Raw genomic sequence first — 22,504 nt, 5'->3', positions numbered from 1 at the left:
GTCAGAGTGTGCAGAATCAGAGGACAAACACCCACAATGACGTAGTGTTTGTCTGTGAGTCAAGAGAGTTATTAGCTGTGCAAAGTTGTTTTAAGCAAGTTTCAAGGGGCTGTGAGGACTACCTGGGAAAACTAGTGTTTTCCTTGTATAAAGACCTGGTTTTCCATGAGCACTAGCACTCACTGTCATGAGGATGTCACTCTTACCAAGATTTGTGTTGTTTCTGAGGAAAATGAATGGAGAGCAGATCTTGTGAGACTTCAAGTTTACTTAGGAAGTCCTCCCAGGGACTTCAATATAAGAAAAAAAAACAACAACACAGCTTTCAGATACCCTACAAACACAGTCTGGTGATTATTTCACATTTCAATCAGGGGCTAGATGAGCTTTCAGTAACATCAACGGTTTAATTTTTTTAAGTATTAAACCACATATTACATATTTGAAAATCTCAACCTTTCCCTAATGAATTAAAAAACAAAGATTTTTTTGGATTGTAAGGCAAAGGGATGCTGTTTGTTCAAAAGTCATGGGTCCTAAGTGCCAAAACAACCAAATTAATTTTTGGGGAACATCAAACCTGCTCAGGAGTAGCGCATCGAATTGAATTAAGACAGAGATTCAGTCGTTTATCACCTCATATTGGTTTGCAAAATGAAAACTCTTCCAAATTAATTACCTCGCTTTCTCCTTCAAGCAATCATTTTACGGGGGAACAATTTCATTTCAGAGTCAGGCATTTTAATTCTTAATCAAGCACAATAAGGATATCTAATTCCAGGGATTGATGAAAGAGTTAGAAGGACAATGGGATGGTAAGACAGTTTGCAAATGGTGCGATCAGTTAAGTGGACGTAGGTATAACCAGGCAATGAAGTAAACGCTCCTTTTTTTGAACACCTCCTGACAGGTTTGGATTCATTTTTGATTGCTCATCAATGTTTGCTCCATCAGTGCATAAAGACAAGTAAAAAAGGTGAGAAAGAGCCAAGAAGAAGAAGAAGAGAAGTGAATAACCTGGAGAACAGGTTGCAAGTTCAAATAGAGCGAAAGACTGAGTGGGTGAAAGAGCAGAAAAGCAGAGATGGAGATGGAGATGGTGAAGAAAGCTATTAGACTGAAAGGAAAACAGAAGTGAAAAGTGGACGGCTAAATGAGTTATGGAGGGGAAAGAAAAGAAAAAAGGTTGGATGAATGGCAGCAAGGCTGTCAGGGGCGAATAACTGTGACTGACAGGCAGAGGGAGAGACTACAGGAGCAAATGTGGGCTCCGAGAAGTGGCTGGACAAATAACAGAGTGACAGGATGAACAATTGAACGATGGAGGAGAAAAAGGAGGGAGCTACACAGCTGGAGGTTACATGTCATAAAACTGGGACAGTGGAGGCCAGACATGATAGAAAAGCAGAAAATATCTAAATAAAGTTTACCATAACTTATTTTATAGTAAGGTGAAAATTCTCAAAATTAGGAGCTGTAAGTGTTTTAGCTTCACTTTTAGGGAGCATGTCATGCCATCCATCATTTTGTTCAGTTTTTTTTTTCTACATGCACCAACTCAAGACAGCACATTTTGCTTGAACTAACCAAGCTTTTGATACAATTCACTTGGGAAGATTTTCTCCCTCCTCAGTGTTTTGCTAGAAAAATTCAAGAAAGAAGAAGAATCTACCCAGGGGAAAGCAAATAAAGGATTATAAATGAATAATTTTCATAGGGATTGTATTTGTTGCTGCTCTGTTTTGTTAACAGTACATTTATAAGTCTGACATAATCACTGGATGTAAGGCTGGCATTCACTTAGATGGTAATCATAAAGTCCTGGGTTCAATCAGAGCTTGCTCTCCTCTACCTCGCAGCTTTTAAGCTGTAAAGTAATGATTGTGACATTTACCGCAGCACTTTAAGGCAGCACTTACACAACTCTCACATGTTACAGAACAAATTTCCTGTTTCCTTAACACACTCTCAAATCAGCAATCCAGACTCTAAATCATATCCTTTCATTACGAAGTACCTTCCTGGTGTGAGGGTTTATTAGCAAAGACTGCGTCTTACATAGCATTAGCTTAGCGCCTGAGGCGCAGGGAGCCAATGGTGATTTATAGAGGCCCGTGGCGCTCAGGAAATACAGCTCACTCTTAAATCTGTGGAATGACTGACAGCTCAGATATTACTCTGTAGTTTTTAATAACAGTCAGTGCAGAGCCACAAGAGACGGAGCGATGAACAACGCTCTATCAGATGTTTGGATCATCTCCCAGCCTGACGCGCTGCCACACACACACACATACACACACAGAAAGAAATACCAAAGAACTCCCAGATCATATGAGATAGTGTGTGGTATTTATAGCGTAAGTGTGTATGTGCATTTACAGGCTCAGAGTCTGTTTTATTCTCTTACTTTTAAAATGATGAAGGCAAGGTGAAATTATTTGCAAAGAAGCTTTTTAGAACAAAGCAATTACTACGGACAAGAAGTCATTAAGAGAGCTCAAGGCAATACAAAAAAATACACACTGATGGAATACAAACAAAGCAGAGGCTTAAGAAGAGATTAGATACAAGCAGTGTGAGCACATGCTCCCTTGATGATTTTCTATCTTCACTTTTGTACAATGGAAGACAATAGAGGCATGCCATCCATCAGACCCAGTCTGGTTTGTTACAGCTTTTTTCACAAGGGTTAGAAAAAGGTCAAATTGTATCCTTTGGGATTGTGTAAAGTTGCCTTTGCCTTTTTGTAATTATGTATTTCATCGCCATTGACCCTGCAGACATTTCGTCCTTTGTCCAACAAATGATTTTCTGTAATAATCAGACATATATGGCGAGCAATAAGGAGGCCTGAAGCCAACAATCAACTTCTGTAAAGACTGAAGGGTCTAAAAGGCTTTTGACATGGTTCAGCTGTAATCAATGGATGGATGGAATGAGCCCAGTTTCCATGGAGATAGTGCAATTATATTTTTATGAGATGGAAATGCTTCTGAGCAATCTCCATATATTATGTATAGAAAAAAGTTACAGAACAACACTACTTGTTTCTCAGTTATGTATTTAGATAGTCCTCCTGTGCAAAATTATGCGGAGGATTCATAAGTATTTACAGCCACATATGTTCACAGGTTTATATATATATTTTGTTTTTAATCCATAAATGTCGAATAAGCAATCCAAAAATCTTTAGTGTTCTACCAAAAAAAATGCACGATTAAATTCCAAGTCATTGTAAATACATGAAAAGGCACCGGTTCTTGTTGAAACTTTGTGGAAGCTATGATTTGTTAATTTTAATCTTTTCAAGGTGATGGCACTTGTGGCTAAACACAGCCCCTGTGACACTTTTTTAATCCCCTTCATAAAGCGATGTCTTTGCTTGAACTCAATTTTTGGTGAGTTTCTGTTACCTCCACTGAGGAGGTTATGTTTTTGGGAGGGTTTGTCTGTTTGTCTGTGAACAACATAACTCAAAATGTAACAAACAGATTGTTATGAAATTTTCAGGAAATGTTCAAAATGGGATAAGGAAAAAAATGATTACATTTTAGAGGTGATCTGGATCAACGTCTGGATCCAGGATTTTTGTAAAGGATTCTTTATCATTGTGGGATTGGGACGTTTTCACCATATGTGCAGACAACTCCACGATAAATGGTCAGTTTGATTTGCAAAACAAAACAAGACAAGGTCACCATAATTTCTGACAGATGTAAAAGTACGATCCAGATCCTGGCAATATTCAGGATACTAGGATTTGGAATATGAAATATGTACTGGTTCATCATAATTTTAACACTATCAGGTAACTAAGTATCATACAAATCTGCAACTAACACCAAATTGTAGCAGACAGTCTGCCAAAAGGGAGTATAACATTAAAGTAGAACTAAAGAGTTGCGTGACAATTACAAAATGCTTGGTGGAGGTCTGTGCTCTCTGAGTGCTTTTCTAGTTGATCTTTTGGTGACCCCTTTTCTCTTATACCAGCACCAAATGAAAGCCTACAAAAGCAAACACAAGTGTATGTATTTTTGATCCAGCAGGTCAACAACAATAACCCTAACCCCTGGTTTGAGAGGAGAGAACATGGCTACAACGTAAGTTACTTTTTGGCTTATGAAACGTGGTTTTGGTCGTATACAGCCCTCTAACACACCGACTTGTTTAAAATGATTGTTGAGAGGAGTGGTTGCAGCAATTATACACCTTGAATTCTATGTGTCCTCGTTGCGTACATGTGTTGATCGTGATGGAGGGTCTGTGAACTCTTCACAAACACATTTTGTTGAGAAAAGACAATACTTTCTAAATTTACTCTTCGTGGTTACTGTAAAAGATTTTGTATTTAAACCTCCTCCTGAGAGGATAACCTGCTGACAGCTTTACCTCATGTCTGATAACCTTTAAATAGAGCTGCCTTAAGATCAGCAAGGGGCCGGCTCTGCAGATATTGAATTCACACTTTCATTTCTAATTCCAGTATGCAGAGTTTATTGTCACTGCAACTGGCTCATCTCCTGCAGTAACCCATTTTTCAGTCCTCCATAGAAAGGAGTGATGAAAGTCTCTCACCAACATGACAGGAAACTGCATTTGTTTGTGTGTGTGTATGTGAGTGTGTGACAGCCACATTGAGAGCTGAATGTGATAAAAGGTTGCTGATTTGCTGTATGTTGTTGAGTGTGTGGGTTGCATGCACAGTATTTGTGCATGTGTGAGTGTGTGTGACAGCCACATTGAGAGCTAAATGTGTGTTTGCAGCAGGCAGAACATCTCCTCACTGAATCATCTCGGAATACAACTGCATGTGTGTGAGTTCACATGTTGGTGAGTTGGTGTGTGTGAGTTCATGTGTGTGCTGCTTGAGTGTGTTTGTGTTTATTGACAGGGTATTCTAGACTTATAAAAACACAACACTGGGCTGTCAGGAAGAGAACATTCTGAACTCATTTGCTGCATTTTCCCTGCAGTGTGTTTATAACCAGCAAATAAAGACGGGGACAGAAATTCACAATAACTTAAGAGTGTTAGTCAGAGGCAACCTATGCTGTACAGAAATTTGAAGATACAGGAGAAGAGAGACAAAGGGAGTCCTTCCATTTGAATAAGGTAGAAAAATAAATACTTGGAAATACCTATACTAATAGGTGTCCAGATACTGGAGATAACTACAACATTATTTTGCAACCAACAAAGCTAAATATGTGTCGCAAATCAAGGCATCCAACTTTCTTTCTCCAAGTATCAACACAAACTACAATAGAAATGTTACAGTTTAAGCTATCTTTTATCATAACGAGACTCTGTGACTCCGCTAGGCTTCAAGAATCTGTGCTGGGCCTCAATAACCTTGCAGAGCAGATGGACCTGCCTGATTCAGTTTCTGAAATCCTGCAGATCCATCTTGCCAAGCTCCATTGACCAACAAATTCACTCGGCTAAATTCTAACTGGCCCAATCAGGGAAGAGAGGCAGGAGCTGCTGAAGTGACGGATTGTGGTGAGTGTGTCAATCAGAGCGGTTGTCCAATCACCAGCTGCTGATTTTTTGGACAGTTCTGCCTCTGAAAACAAATCCGAAGAGCTGCTACCCAGGTGGACTAGTGAAATATGTCTGTGGTGGATATACGAAACTGTTTGCCTGGCATGTCAGGTTAAGGCCTCAAGACTCTGTTAGACTTCAAGAGTCCACCACCCTGATTGGCTTTGAGACTCCACCACTCTGCCACTCCACCAGGCTCTGAAACCTTGCAAGGTTTCTTGACTCTGTGAGGCTTTGAGAGTTCACTAATATTCAAGAGTCTTCTGGGCTCGGGACTCTGAGACTCACTCTACCACTCGGCTCGGCTTCAAGACTGTGAGTATCTGCTTCAGAAACAGATGGGTAACGTCAAGCAGACTACATCTTTATATTTTACCTTTGGTCCCAACCAATAAAGGCCCCCAATGCGAATTCACTCATAGTAAAAGATGGAGAGATGCCTAGCAAGGTGGACAAATCTAAAGTTTTAGCATCATTCAAAATGGATGACCAACCAGTCAACTAACCAATCAGACAATCAATCAGTCAATCATATATGATTCAAATTGGGTCAATTTATGCCTTTTCTTTCCTTCAGTTACACAAGAGCGAGAATATTTATAGCTGGGTTAGACCTGAGATGAAATCTGACAGCCTGATTTTGGAGCTAAGTGCATCATATTGCATTGTTTTGTGCCATAACACATCCCAGTATATAAAATTTTACAGCATCTTTTGAAATTGTACTATATCCTGTAATTTCTTATTACATCATATTGAATTGTTCCTGTTACATAACATGTAAAAACAGCTGTTAAATGGGTTCAACGTCAGGCTGACTTTTTCTGCTTCTGAATAATTTCTGTCACTTGATATTTCTTGTTTTAAAATAAGTCTGAGAGCTTCGTTTGTTACAGAGCTTCAAAACATGAGTCACCGTATCCCAGAGCCAGGCTGGAGGCTTTGTGATGCTCTGCTCTGACGCGCTTACATTATGCAGGTATCATTTTGGATTAGCACGTTAGCATTGTGTTAGAGGTAGCACAAAATGAAAGTACAGCTCAAGGGTGCATGATTCACTGTGTAAAAATACAGACATTAGACGTTATTCATAAACACGTTAGCTACTTGACTTGCTGACCCTGATTTTTATTAAACACAGGCCACAGACAGAGAACCTCCAAACTTCACCTGAGATGTTAGCGTAACAGCTTGAGGTGAACACTAAGTGATACAAGCACTTAGACAGTTTGATCACAACCCTCCAGCTCATTAATGAATTTGTAGTGTTAATTAAAACTTTGTCTCAGAGGGCGGAACAATTTGGAGGCTTGCGTTACCATGAAACACAAAGGAAGGGGGGAGTTATTAACGCTGCTTTGACAAAATCCTTTGACACTTTTCTGCTGTTAAAACTGATTATCTTCTCCAAAAAATATTTCTATTGCAAAGCTTTAAAGCCTTCATCTTTACAGCTTTTATTCCTGATTGTTCCTGTCTGTGCCTTGGTGAGAAAGTGCAGAGAACAGCTGTAATTTCATCACACCTGCCCTCTACTTAACCACAGGGGTCCACATTCAACCAGGAGGAAACAGCGGGCGAAACCCCCGTCACATTGCTTGCCTGTTTCACTTTAGCTTTGGTTATAAATAAATATGCAAATGGAAAATATGTGCAGCTAAAAATAGCAGATTTAATTCATTAACAAAGTGGCATCAAATGACAAATCTCAGGATAAAGAGTCAGGAAGACTTTCACATTGCGGCATCTGCTCTTGTCTGATTTGTGCAAGTTTAATGGAAACTGAAGCTGAATTGTTGAGATGCTGCAGTTGTTGTTGTTGTTGTGGCTTTACAGTTACATGAGATTCCCCCTCAAGTGCCATGGGGACTGCACAAGAATCTGTGGGGAAATATGGGGCTCTTATGCAGCTGATTGCCTCGCTGGGCTCCTGCTGGTTGGAAACTTTCCTATCTGCAGCTAAAGAGACATGAAGAGAGTTTGAAGAGACTTTCTAAAGCTAGATTTAGGACCTGATTTGCTTCCAGCAACAGGAAGACGTGACCCAATAGTCATGAAAAAAAGGTGGTTATCATCTTTTAAAACACTAAAAAGGAGACAAACCTCAGTCAAATGTTTCCCCTACATCTTACAAGAAGGTGCGATGTTCCAGCTCCTACAGCTGAATGAACACACACCTGCAGATTAGTGCCTGTGTGTCACTGACTTGTCGCAGGGGGCACTGCATAATTCATAGAGGACGTCTGTGTTGCATCCTTTTTTTTTTTTTGCACCACACTGCATTGCACTTGGCGCTCTGCACCGTAGGGCGCCCGGGGAATATCTTCCTGAGCGATGTCCAAAATTACGTAAAGCGGAGCAGCAGAGCATCAACAGCAGCACCAGTGATGGATCGGGTTATAAATAGACCTCCTTTTTATCCAGCCGCCCACGCAGGTGGCTGACACCTGCATACTCTGCTGCAGGGCCAGGTCCGCTGATTGTATAAATGCTGGGTTGGTGTGGAAGAAGAGGATGAAATTTCAAAACGAGGGATATGAAGAGGAAGGAAAGAAGGAAGGAAAGACCTTTTATGGTGTGCAGAGGAAGAGAAAAGGTGTTCCCTTCGCTCTCTTGTCCTCATTTCTCTCTCCAGCCTCCTGAAATCTCACATTTCATTCTCAGCGTTTCCCTGATTTTCTTCTTCACCCCTCCTCTTCCTCCCCCTCATTCCATACTGGATTCTCTCTCCCTCCCCCTCACCTTGTCCTTCACCCACTCCTAATTTTATTTTTTACACTGGCATCCTTTGAATTCCATGTACATATACACTCCTGTCTTCTCTTTCAATCTCTCTCTAGCCTTTCTCCGTAAGCCACTTGTTACCATAGCAACCCCACAATGGGCCTTATAAAGCTAATAAGTGGAGAGAACAGGAGGGATGAGCAGAGTAGCAGAAGAAGAAGAAGAAGGAGAAGGAGAAGGAGGAGAAGGAGGATGGGGAGGGGGAGGAAAAAATTAAATGGAAATGGAAATGGGTGCCAATCTATTCCTGGTGTGTGAGCTTCAGAGGAGGTAGAGCAAGAAAATGAAAAAAAAAAAAAAGCAGCGGGGGTTTCTGCTAAACCTTTTTGGCGTACTTAAAATTTTACCTGCTTTGCTTAAATACCATTAAACTTTTAAATATTGACTGTTCAGGGTTTACTTAGGCTTTTTGAAGTCAATATTGAGTATCATGTTCCTTGAGGGGACTTTACTGATGCTCTCCCTGCCTTGGCTTTCATGTTAGCACATCTCCACTTCACCTTCTCTGTTTATGCTTGCTGTGTCAGATTTTACCAATGTCGTATGTATTACACTGATGCCCCTTTGCTCTCTACCATAGGGGACTGTGCTGATGCTCTGTCTGCCCTGGCTTCTCATGTATCTACTTCTACTCCACCCAAGCAGTTCCTTCAAAGCTTTGTCTAATTTGTCTAGTTCCATATGTATTGTCACTGATGTCTGCACTGTTCTGTACCAACCGTGGTCCTTGCTGATGCTCACCCTACCTTAACTTTTCTTGTGTGAACATTCCCAAGCCAGCTTTCAATTTGAGCTTTGTCTGAGTTTACCATTCAGGGTCCGACATTAACAGTCACTAAACCTCAAAAAGAAGACATGCCTGATTTGGTAAGTACATCTCTGAGCTTCTTTCATCTATTTTATAATTCTCCTCTCTTGTTTCTGTTTCTATGGAGCCCCTGAGAAGCCACGTGCAGATGTCAGACGTAAATCAAGCTCAGTGTGGATCATTTGATGGAAAAGACAATGTTGGAAGGCAGCCAAAGATAGCTTAATAAGTGTATGGAAAGTGTATGGGTGGAATACCATGCAGAAGTACCAGCCATGTACTGTGTTGTGTGCAGAGAGGAAAACAACCTGGTGCAGCTTTTGCATTGCCCTGATCTTTACTAAGTTAAATAAAGTTTTCAGTGGGCTAACACATAGCTATTAGATACAGTTTTTCTCAAGAAAGAAGAGCTGTGTATTGCTTTCCACAGTTGTTAAGCCATGTATTTTAGTTTTAAGTATGATGTAAGCAAAATGCATGCACTTGACAGTCAGAAAAAGTACCTCCAAGACAGGGCAAGTAGGAATTTAAATTGGACAAGTTAATTTGGGAAGTAGATCCTTTCTCTGTTCTGTATCAAGGTTGGTCTTTGCACATTCTTGGCCCTGGATTTTCATGTATGCACATCTCCATCACAGCACCTCCTTGAATACTGTGTTTGATTTGACCAGTGTCATAAGTATTGTCACTGAAGCCGGCTCTGTTCTGTACCCCTGGTTGTCTTTGCTGAGGCTCTCCCTGCCTTAGCTTTTCTTGTATGCCAATGAAAGTGAGGGGAGGTTGTTACAGGTTTTTGTTTGTTTTTATTTTTTGCACCTCTATTTTAGGGGGACAGGTCAGCAGACAGAGCAGGCAGGGAATGACATGTTAGAAATGGGCCACAGGTTTTATTAACGTAAGAAAGAAGTTTTAAAAACAACAGATAAAAAATATTTAAATTTCAGGCTTTTGTGATTAGGCTGGAAACTGCCGAGCTTCATTAAACAAACATTTGAAAAAGGATTATTTCCTGAGCGGCCTGATTTTCATTTGGCAGCTCTTAACAATGTTGTTACTATGTTTTCTTTTTATCTGTGCAGAGAGTTTCTGGTTTCTATGGCACTACACCACAGACTGTGGAGAAGGAAGACAAATTCAGCTATCATTAAATGCATCAGTGTTACATTTACTGTATGTAAAGTATCTGTTAGAATGAGGCTCTATAGCATAAACTAAGTGCTGTGGCTTGTTTGACCCAAGTGGCTGCTTTAGCGCTGTGAGTGCAGCCTATCTCCTCTCCATCAGTTCTTACATTTTACTAAGAGCCACTCAGACAAGCTGTTCTGAAGCCTGCAAAGTGCTCATACCTACACAGAGAGATCTTGCTTGTATTGTCCTTTAGTGGTAATGGTCATTATTTCAATACTAGGCGTTCTTTTCAAACATTGTCTGGTCGTTTTACATTTCTAGCAACGTACTTATGCAAAGTACAGTAGGCGTGTGAGGTGTGTTATCAGATGTAAAGGTAAAGAACTATTTCTTAGGGGAGCCTCCTCTCAGAACAGCATAGAAAGAATTTATGCATATTAATTAAAATCCTTTACTTAGCGGCTTTATTCAACATTTATTCAGTGTATACCCTGTTTTTAGAAGCTCAGTTGTAATTTCAAAGCTTATTCAGATAACATGATTTGTTTAAGTTCAATAAATAAAGCCATAGTTATGTTATTGTGATATTTTTTTGTCACAATTATCCTGAGGTGAAGTCAGCCCTAGTAGTGCTACTGTCTGTGATAAACAGACTAACACTTATTCTCAGAATGAACAATACTCACCTGAATTCAAACTTAAAAATCTGCCCGAGACAAGAAACCCTTGACATCCAAGGAAAAAGACTTTCAGCTAGGGATCAATACCTGCTCCTCCATCTCTGTCCTCAGAAGACATCACACAAATCAGTGTCAGGTTCAAGACTCATTTTGTTGGTTTAAGAAGGAAATAAGACCCTCTTGTTACATAAATACTGAGGCCGTGCTTCAATGAGAATCACAAATGACGATCAGGCCTGCATCTGCACCTGTGGATTGATAATGAATGTGTTTTTTTTTTTCGTCTGAGCCACTACACACATCAAAGTCTCGCTAGGCCTCTGAACTGGATGAAACAGACACACAAACACATATAGAAACACACACACACCTCCTGGATTGTTGCCTTCCTGTGCTTTCTGCAGCTGATGCCTGACAGCAGCGGGTGAATGAGACGGTCGGATTGCAAACCAGGTAAGAGAAGGAAGTATTCGGCATCACATCCTCATTGTACCATCACCAAGACCATTACTTTGCCATGACAACAGGGAATCTCATTGCTATGGTAACAAATAAAGCAAATGAGAGAGTAGGAAATGACACAAAAGAAGTGAAGGTCAGGAGGAAACAGAGTGTGGATACCCAGCGGTCCTTGAAGCAGCTCTGTGGTATTCCAGTGACATGAGCAACACGTCAATCACCTCTGATACCATTCGCTGCTCATACCCACTACATGCCAAGGCTTTATGTATCTTCATAAGGATTTCTTTAATTTAGGGTTCAAATAAGTGAATACTGAGCATGTTTACGTTTTCAGTTTTCCAGTAAAAAAATGCCCATATGCAGATGTAACCTCCCTCATTATAAGGTCCTTCTGAGGAAACACCTCATTCATTTAACCAAGTATCCCTTTCCAAGCAGAAACTTTAAACTCAGCAGGGGGGATGTCATTAGATGAAAGTAGCAGAGTTTCATTTGGTCTGACAGAAAGAGAGCCGCCCCACAGGACCACAAGAGCATCTCTTACTGATGTCTCTGAGCTGAGGTTTTTCAGATATCCGGCAGATTTCCCTTGAAAGTGCTTGTTTGCTTCCTTCTTTCCTAGCTTGAGACTAATTTATGGAATAGGGAAAGTTTTCACCCAAAAGAACCTTTAAATGTCCCTCTTTAAAGCAAAATATGAAAAAAACAACAACTATAATTTTCTAAGTTAATGGTATCACATACATCTGGGGTCCAATAAACCTCTCTGAGCTGATTTTTGCTGACTATTAAATTGTTTAACAATGGTGTATGCCTCAGACAACAGTCATTTTCAATGTATAATGCTGGAAAGCTCTCCTTCAAAACAAGTATGCCTAAACTCAAAACATTGATTCCCAGGAACTAGGCAAGCTACTGGATATTACTACAACCTTGGTGACTGAGAACCCTCACAAAACTGCTGCCCTTTACAATGTAACTGAAACCATTTAATGTTTATAAATAAATCATCTTTAAAACACTTTTATCAACCTAATTATGTCTTCAATTGATAATTAAAAAAATGTGCGTATAGTGAACCAGAGGTAAGTACGACCCTCTCAGGATTCTAACTTGCATATAACCACCTGATCACCATACACCATCCCTTGCTTTAAAATGCTCTGAATGATTCAGATTTTCTTTCATTCATTTTTTTTTAATTGAAACTTTAAAAAACTATCAATATAGGCCATCCCATGGCGTTAGTAGTACCTCTGAATTTCAAAAAGCAAGTAGGGTTACTTTCTTCTCTGTATACACCTGTGCTACCACTGTGGACAAAGAAGAAATCAGAAGTCCCACCCCTTCTAGATTTGGATTGGTCAGAGATCAAAGAGTGGCACTAATGAGCACAACAGTGTTACAGAAGTTGAACTACTTTCATGACTTCAATAAAAAAAACAACAAAAAAATCTGATGACTGTGAAGCCATTTTTTGGGCTAAAGACGGAGAGAGGCATTTTAAGCTAGCGCAGAAACTAGCTTAAAGAGAAATTTACATACCTACACTTATAGCACAAGCAATGATTTTAGCTGCTATGACAGGCAGACAAGGTCACTTAAATAATCCTTTGATATGCTAATATTACGTTTTTAGCTAGCTGTAAACAACTATTAGCATTGAAGCACACGGCTTTCATACATAGTACATGTTTTACACTAGTACAAAGTATGAATCATTATGCTGTTTCTACAGAGATAGTTTAGCATTTCCTCTAGCATGTTAGCAGCTAGCTTACCAGGTGCCGTAATTCAATAAACCTTTTCAACCTTGCCATGGACCCTGCTTTTTGGTGTTTAGTTCTTGTATTTCTCCTCCTGGTTTAATGGCCTTTAGCCCCTCAAACACACCAGCAGCCCTGTCATTAATAAATCATGTTGTGTGCTCACAGATTTGTTGAACCCACCTGGCTTTATTTAAAGGTCAAAACTCTGCGCTGGATTTTTCTTGCTGCTTGTTTCAAAGCTCTGTAGGCTAAAATATATGAATCCAAAATGGGCAAACTGTTTAAACAAAAAGCATAAAATAGTTTTTATTTTGGTGTCTGAATCAAACTTCCAAATCCCCTCTGAAAAATGTTTCATCTCTCCTCTATCCACAGTCCACCTGAGTCCAGAGCGCTCTCTTAGATTTGTTGTCGGCCTCGGAGGTGTTTTCCTCTTGGCTCAGTTCTCATGTATGACAGGAGGAGAAATATGATTTCAATTTCCAGGGACCCTGGGCAGGAGGATTAAAGTTTCATCTGGTTTCCAGACTGAAGAGTTTAAACAACACCTGCACTCGGGCAACAACGGCAGAATGGAAGTAGAGGCTCCAACAGCAAATGGAAAAACAAGTGAAGAGCTTTGAAACGGGCGGCTGTGCAGTGAAAACAATGAACGCATCACAAAACAAAGACTCATAAAGACATTCAGCATCAGCAGAGTAAATGTGCTGTATGCATCACAGATGCTATAACTGAAAAGGCTGACAAAACAGCAGCCCACAGAGTCATCAATCTGATTTCTCGGACAACAAAAGGTAGAGACATGATGTCTGCTTTTTCTCTTCATCTCCAGACAGAATGTTAACCCTGTGAATGGTTAAAGTGTCAGACAGAAACAACACTAGCTTTAATTTTGGTATCGTCTGACAGTTCATCCACAACAGCCTCCTTCTCTCACCACTGTGGAGTCTGTAATTGGCCACTTTATCTTTCCCCAAGATCCATGACACACAGCGGGAAACTGCCGTGGCTCTCTGTGGGGCTGCAGGGCAGCGCCAGGGTCGTACATCTGTGTTCATGAGCTGCAGATAAACTATACTGTTGCCTAGAGTCGGGTATATTTTTAAAGTAATGCTTTTGGGCGCTACATTCTTTCAAGGAGTATTGTGCTTCCATTTTAGACTCCATCATCCCTCTGGGATAAAACAATTTTCTCGCACAGGAGTTATGGAAAATCCTTGTTTCAGCCTCTGTGTGAAATACTTTGTTTTAGCTGCCGTCTCTTTAAGACTTCTTGCTCCACAACCCCCTGTCCCTCTGATTGGCCAGCCCTCTGGAGGCTACCTTAGTGTTTGAGTGTCACCAACAGGTTGGGAGATCTTTTAACAAATCTTATGAAGATCTCATGCTCTTTTTAGATCTGACTATTTTGAGCAGTTCACAGGCAGATTCAGGGATTTCTTCAACATTTGAATAAGCCACTTTTTGAAAATTTGCACACATGACTTTCGTGCAAAGTGTGCTGTTCGTTCATGTCTTTGAATATTAGATTCATGGCACAAGGTCTCTGAAGGAACCTTTTTTGCACAAGTCATCCAATATGTGACTCAAATTATCTTAAAGGGCTAAAATTATTTTGTTTTAGAATAATTGTGTTGTGTTTTGGGACTTCTTTTGTAGCAGAGCCAACGTTGATATGTTTTATATTCACTAGATGAAAAAAAAAACATACTGAACAGCATGAACATTGTGACAGTCTTTTTTGTACCATTTCTTGACACCTAATAAACCAGCAGTACACGAAGACAGAAACCGTGAATGAACCTTTTTTATTCCCTCTTGAGAGGTTATTTCAGTTACTGCCAATTCTCCCCCACAAGAGGTCAAAGGTCAGTGAAGAGGCCGACACTCACACACTCCCACCTCTGACCCCAGTAATTACAAGTAATTACCTTCCCGCCCTCTAGCCTGCTCTGTTGAGCCTCACCTGTGAGCTGACAGTCGTCGTTGGAGCCTGCAGAGTCCTCCTGGTTGGGGCTGAGTGGGGGGCTGGCAGGAGGGCTGGTGCTGAAGCTGGCGTAGCCCAGAGACGAGCTCACCTCGCTGGGCTCACAGCTGTGGTTGACCGGCCTCTGGACATCTAGGGACGAGGACAGGGAAGTGCGCTGCTTGGGCTGGAATCAAGAGATGAAGAATGAGAGAAAGGCGTAAGAAGAATGTATAACAGAGTGTTTTATACATTTTTTACATTCTGTGCTTCACCTTTTATATGACTTTGAGTGTCTGGATATTACACCATAAAAGAAAAACGCTCTTTTATAAGGCTCAGTAATTTTAACTCATATCGCATTCTGTTTACTCTCAAGATGCCTCTTAACCACACATTATTTGGAAAAGGAGACTGCAAACAGATATGAGGGAGTGAAACCTTTGTTATGAGTAAGTTCATGTACATTTTTGCTTCAAACTGCAGCTACATAATCAACAAATTTGGTTTCACGCATGATATCAAGAAGCAAATCAGTGCTGTGAGCTCATTTCCTCCTGACTTTCACTTTCACATTGTGACAGCAAAAAATAATCATCAGAAAAAGACAAAAGAGGGTGAGTTATTAGAGAAAAATATGAACTTAAGGGCAAAGAAACATTGATTGCTCGGTGGGAATGAACACAATGAGGGAATAAAATTGAGGTGCCGAACAACTGGAATCCAGACCAGCATCTGGTAAACACATCTTACATAATTAGGCATTTGCAGCTCTCAACAACCTGCTGATTTGCTTTCCAAACAGCTTGACAGTCAAAACCTTTCCACTGTGTGCACAGAGTGCATAAAATACAGTGAACCATCAAGGCAAAATAACATCCTGAAATATTAAGAGGCAGACACACGACAAGACAACCTTCATAAGACCTTCACTGTCGTGTGTTTGGGACTCGAGACGTGAAAAATAAAAAATAAAGTGCACCTTCAGGGAGAAGGAGCGGGGGCACAGGACATGAAAGGAAATGAAAGCAGAGGAGGAGAAGGGGCTTCTCTGCGTGCACGCAAATTACACTTTGAAGAGTCTTCAGATCCCCTGAAATGCACCGAGATGGAAAACAAAAGCAAAACAGGAGCAGAGGGAGATAAGTTGAACAGGTGAAAGGACATGAGAAACGAGCAAATTGCTCGGAGTGGAGATGGAGAAATGAAAACGGTGAATGTTAAAAGAGCCTGTGAAAGCAAATGGAAGCAGAGAAAGAAAGAAAGAAGGCAAGATGGAATATCAAGTACAAGGTGAAGGATGTTTGGCTTTAAGGAAAGGAATGAAGAAAGGATACAGGTACACTGGGGTAAAAAACTGAGAATAATGTTCATTACAAAAAAAAGTGATGACACTCAGGATGGATATTGGCTGGAAGGGGAATCAGAAGGAAAGAGGAGAAGTATGGAGGTTAGCATTGTGAGGAAGGAAACATGATGCAAGCGACCGGTAACATGTCTATTTCTGTTCTTGCACACAAGCACATCAAATTAAACGTGAAAGCAGAATGATCCAGGGGAAAGTCTCCCCATTTAAAACAGAGAGGTGTAAAAGGAATCGCTTAACATCTTAGAAAAGACTCTCTCTGCCTTTATTTCTCAGAGTGGCTGAGATCATTGACTGCATTTTATAAAAATGATACACGTTTAAAGCTAACTTAACTTGACAGTGAAGCATCTACAGAAATAGTAAGCATTTTAGAATTGTACTTTGTTTCATTATTGGATTTATAAAACAAAATGTAATAAGTATATTTTTGAGTTTCTGAATTGTTTACTTAAGTTTTTTTTTATTTTTCAAACAATGTATGTTGTCCCCTAAGTAGAAGTGTGATGGATCTTGTGCCACAGTATGACAAAGTGTTAAGACATTCCTCATAGTGGTGATAAACTGTCCTCGAGGATCTGTCCATATCAGAGACTTTCTTGCATGACTATACAAAAAACCCAGGGTTTCTTAAGGAAAAATACTGCACTTCCCATGAGCACTTGTGCCCACCATTGTAATAACGATGTACTGGTAAGTCGGGAGTAAGAGTGACATCATCTCCAAGTTCAGCGTTCTAGTTCCCAAGTCAGAAAAACTTAACAGCAGTATTTCTGTATATAAACATTAAAAATACTGTATATACACGGCTGATTTATTGCGACAAACACAAGTCATAAATTTCAAAATAAAAAGAATTTAACATGAGCTTAATTAATGTTGACCCCCAAACTTGGAATCTCCTAGAAGGAACTTAGGGGTGGTGTGGGTGCTCTGACTTGCAAGTTGGAAATTCCGACTTCTGAGTACAAATTGAACGCAGCATAATATGACCCTTACTAATGTGTGCATTTATTTTGAAGAGTGGATCTTTTTTTAATACTACTTTTTTGTTTTTCAAAACAACTTCTTACTGGGTGCGAAGTGACGACATACTGTGTTTAACAATCAATTACGTAGCACTATTGTTTGAAATGCACAACAAGAAAACTTTGTAAACTCAAGTTGCAGCAAAGCTTAGAGCTACTTACCCCAGAGTAAAGGCAGGAAATCTGTCCAAATTCTTTTTGTATGTTTTGTTATTTTTAGTTTTAGGTGAGCATTCCACAGTTTTATACCTCCTACAGAAAATAAAACTTGGCTTAAAGTAGCTCTACATTTACAGTTTCACTTCCTGTTCCTCTAGTTCTGAGTATTTCACTTAGTCACTTGTTCTTCACATGCCTGAGGAAGCTACTCTGTCCTGTGGTGTTCCTCAGGGCTCTGTGCTGGGGACTACCATTTTTTCCACATGCACCCTCCCACTGGGCCATGTGATCAGGCAGTTTCTACCATTCCTCCTTCCCCTACCACTGTTATGCAGATGATATTCAACTGTATGTCTCTTTTAAGCTTGATAACACTGAAAATCTGCCTGACTGGATGAAAGACAACTGTCATGTAAACTAAGAGGGAAAAAAACACAGATCCCGATTATTGCCTCTGATAGAATTGCCACCAGGGTTGCTGCTTGTTTTGGTTCTCTTTCCACCTCAGAAAAATGGAACTACAAATTCTAAATGCCATTTTTGATCATAGATTCCTTTAAAATCAACATATCAAATTTTTAACCTCTTCATGTTTTCTCCACTAAAGAAACATTGCAAAACTTAGGCTGGTGTTTTCACAGGTAGAATTATAACAGCTGGTTCATGCATGAACTACCTCCTGGAACGCTGCCGCAAGACTGTTTATTAGTCCACATCACTCCCGTTTTATTCCCTTTTCATTCGCTGCCAATGAAATCCAGAATGTCAAGACCCTTGTTTGTAAGCACCCATGATCAGGCACCTGTGTACATCTCACATCTGCACCATCCTGATGTCACCTGTTGATCCCTTAGCTCTCAGACCAGGGTGTGCTTGCTGAGCCACATGTTCTAAAACAAAAGGTAACGTGGCTACAACTCCTTGGATTGACCTTCCTGTGCTTTTTTTTCCTGGCATCTACTTTGTGTACTTTATACAGTAATGGTTCAAGCATTCATCCTTGTCATGGAAACAAACAGATAAAAAATATAGTCTAAAGGCTCAACACACAAGAGGTCCAGGGCATGAAGTCCCACTCAGAGGAGTTTCAGCAGATCAGAATGCAGCACAGACACAGCGGCGAGGGTTTTTTTTATTCTGGTGTTGGTCAGTGGGGAGTAACACCAGAGCTGCAGTGTCCGACAGACACCAGGGATGTTTAAGAGACCGATGCATCAACAGAGCACAATAGCAACAGCCCAAGAAGGCAACGGGGAGTACGACAATGATGCACGACCCACAGGGAATCACCCTGACTGAGCAAGGGCGGGGAGTGGACTCAACTTGATTTATATTTTCAACCTCTTTGGAATCAAATGCTTTAATGACCTGCAGTGGAAAAAAGCAGTTAGAGGAACTAGCATCAGAGCAACTTTCTGACACTGCAGAGTTCACTTTGCTGGAGGCTTCAATTAACAAAGAAAGAATAAAATAAATGAGATGAAGCAGCAATCAGAATGAATGATTCAACTGCTCTAATGTGGTGCTTTTGAACAGGAGGTGTGTCTGTCTGTGTGTGTGTGTGTGTACTCCTTCTTTAAGCTGTCTAATAGGTTTGGATGGCTCGACTTTGCCTTGAACATCCCCTTTTCTTCTTCTACTATCACTTTATTCTGCATACATCTCAGCCTTGTCTCTAAGTGTTAGGCCTTTGCTCCTTTCCAACAACTTGAGATGTCTTCTCTCTGCACTCATGTTACTTAAGAGCTCACACACGCTCATTAACACACACTGACACACGCAGGAAAACATACACGCACTCTGTAGCTGCGGCTGAGGCTTAGCGTTAACAATGCAAACGGGCAGCAGGCTAATGAACATGTCATGGCCGATTGGGGAAGGATTAATGAGCACAGACGCACAATCGCACAGAATCACACACATGCAGGCAGGTCGTCCATGCCTGACTAAACCGTGGTAAAAGACATTTTCTCAGCCTGGAACAGCATCCCCTGGGGAAAACATGTCATTTAACACTTCACTAATGTGTGTGTTTGCACTGGGGCGCTAATAAACGACACAGCTTTTAGCTAAGAGATGTGATTCCTCACCTGAGATGATGTGAGAGACGCTTTGCAGTGGAAGTCGGCTTAACTGTCTTGTTTCTGTGATAGTGTGGAGAATTGTTGTGCAAAATTTGACAACAGGATAGTCGGGTATTAGCAGTTTTTACATTATTTATTTTTTTACCCTTTTGTCTGTATCTAATTCAACACCAGCAGAAAAACTGAAAGGCAATTACCCTCCAAGTTCTAAATAAAAGTTTTTGTTCTGATGCTTTATCTGAAGCTTGTCTTTTCATGTCACTGTTTCTATCTCTTTTATTGTTATTCCCCTTGTGTTTTATTTCAGAGGCCTCGTGAGTTCACAGAAAGATGTAAACACACAAACTCCAAAGGCAGAAAAGCTCAGAAGAGCAGAGCAGAGCAGACAGCAGGGGAATAAAATAAAAGTGGTAAACATGCTTTCACCAAAAAACAATCCCCCAAACTATTTTTTTTACTTTTCAGCAGCTCCTTGATAGACTCTTCACTACCACTCATGTTGTCTTTGTTTTTTAATGAATAAATGAATTAATGCCTGTTTTTATCATTCTCCTTGTGAAATCTTTTTCTTTCTGATGAACTTAAGTAGCACTAAGCGTCAAAAGACAGTTCATTCAGCAGTGTTTGGACTGTACACACTGCACATTACTTTGTCCTGTCTAATCTGTCATATTCTATCAATTAAAGCCACTCTATGCGACTTTTATCTGTTTTGAATTTAGGTCAGAAAAAAATCAACATTGTCTGCTACTAGGGTTGCAAAGAGGTGGGGACATTTCTGGTGAATTTTAGGGAAGTTTCCTGAAAATTACGATAGGGAAAACTGGAAATTTTCTGAATTTTGTTGCCATCAGTTTGAATAAACATGTCTAAGAATTCCTGGAAAATTTTGGCACAGATTTTTTTTTTCTTTTCTCTTGTTATCAACTTGATTTAAAAATATTTCACTAGACATGTCTGCATATATGTCTGCTTATAACAAGTAAAATGTTTAATTTTTATACATGTATATGACTATGTCCATGCTATGATGCTGGAATGATGCTTAATTCTGATTGGTCAAAACCCCTGGATAGTGATTTTTAACTTTCACTAACCAGAGAAATGCCAGGGATCAACAGTCCTGGTACATTTAGCTTTATTTTGATGACTCCAAAGATCATAACATGAGGTACAACCATTAGCATCATATTTGTTAGTAATGTAGCTAGACATTAGCATGCTAGCAAGACAGACTGATCACATGGCATGTTGAATCAATTAGTGAAAAGAGTTACGACAGATCTTTATTCTGCTTGTCGACTCCACAGACCATAAAGTGAAGTAACAGTTAGCATCATGTTGAAAATTGATGTGGCTTTACTGTTAGCATGCTAATCCAGCCTACTTCTCAATTAGCTCGTTCTGTTTGTTTACATCCAACTTTGATCAGTGTTTAAGTTTTTTAAAAAGTCTGTGTAGACAGTGTAATATTTATTCTGGCTCAGTTTGACAGAAGTCATTGAATCTGTTATCTTTTATTAAATTATCAAATGATCTTTTTTGCTCATTTCTGCTGCAGCACTCTTTTTAAAAGGTAAAAGAGAGGCCAGTGAGAGTGTGCAGTCCTCTTGGCTTACAACTAATGAGGTGAGTGAACTCCATGATTTATTGAAATCATCCCAATGCTGCATACAAAGCCTTTTTAATACAGAGAGAATTAGCTCAGATGCAGAGCTCCCACTGGGAGACTTTTAGCGTTAGCTTAAGTCAGTTCAATTAGCAGTGTATGACCAGCACCTCTCCTCGGAGGCTGCAGGCGTTGTGCTGGCTGGGAAAGCAAATCTCTCTTAACAAGCACACACACACATACTCAAACACACACTTAAAGGTCTCCTCCTCTTATTGTTGTGGGAGTAACTTTTCCAGCCTACAGTGGATTGCAGTACGCCACCTGGGCTATGATGGAAGGAATAAGCTGATGACCAAGGTGGGTAAAAATAAATCGATCTTTTTCCCTCCACTCTTTATTTTCACTTTTTGGCCTCTCTATGGAGCCAGCTGTCATGACTGGGATTGTTTATTGATTGTGTGTGTGTGTGTGTGTGTGTGTGTGTGTGTGTGTGTGTGTGTGTGTGTGTGTGTGAGTGTTTCTGTTTGAACATGTGTGGCGTTTGCACAGACAACAGAACTGGGTCGATAAAGAGCTGGCACACACACATACACACACACAGAGTCATAAACATGGCATTGTGCTGCTCTGTAATAACATGTAGTGTAATTACACACAGATCCCTGCAAATTTGCTCAGATTAAGTGACTGCAGAAACACTGTCAGAGGGCTCGACAAATGTGAGTGTGTGTGTGTCCAGGACAAACACAGGCTCAGCGGCTGACTGATTGATAAGTGTGAACAAAATAATGAGCTCTGAATGCCACAGTCGCGACAAATGAGGAGCTCTTGGAATGAGAAAATGTCTGGTAGCTCAACAAGTAAAATCCTTATCAATATCTTTTTGATTTATTTTTGCTAGGCTGTGAAAATACTTGATCCTGATTGGTTGGAAGCTGAATACAAATATATCTAGTATTTTAATTGTTCTTTCGGTTTACTATAATAAGAAATGACAACTTCTTTCAGCATCGTTTGACCAACAGTGCACACGTGTCTTATAGACAGTACGGTAAAGACGTCTCCAACAAAAAACAAAGCCAGAACACCCCACACAGGCACTGACATCTTC

The 22,504-nt window shown here is 40.2% G+C and overlaps 1 protein-coding gene across 4 annotated transcripts in view; it reads right to left on the bottom strand.

The window, feature by feature from the left end:
* anks1b (ankyrin repeat and sterile alpha motif domain containing 1B) overlaps window positions 1-22,504 on the bottom strand; it is a 276,356-nt gene that overhangs the window by 85,177 nt on the left and 168,675 nt on the right. For all 4 annotated transcript variants that reach the window (XM_074698643.1, XM_074698642.1, XM_074698641.1 and 1 more), the window contains one exon: window positions 15,145-15,331. In XM_074698643.1, coding sequence (XP_074554744.1) covers window positions 15,145-15,331 — 187 coding nt within the window. The remainder of the gene's footprint in view (window positions 1-15,144; window positions 15,332-22,504) is intronic.

This window comes from Halichoeres trimaculatus, unplaced genomic scaffold (genome assembly GCF_033239565.1).
Source record: "Halichoeres trimaculatus isolate MK-OKI-2021-1 unplaced genomic scaffold, fHalTri1.1 fHalTri1_scaffold_21, whole genome shotgun sequence".
In the NCBI taxonomy this organism is placed as follows: domain Eukaryota; kingdom Metazoa; phylum Chordata; class Actinopteri; order Labriformes; family Labridae; genus Halichoeres; species Halichoeres trimaculatus.
The sequence above is the reverse complement of the archived record's forward strand: the minus strand, read 5'-3'. Positions and strand labels throughout refer to the sequence as shown.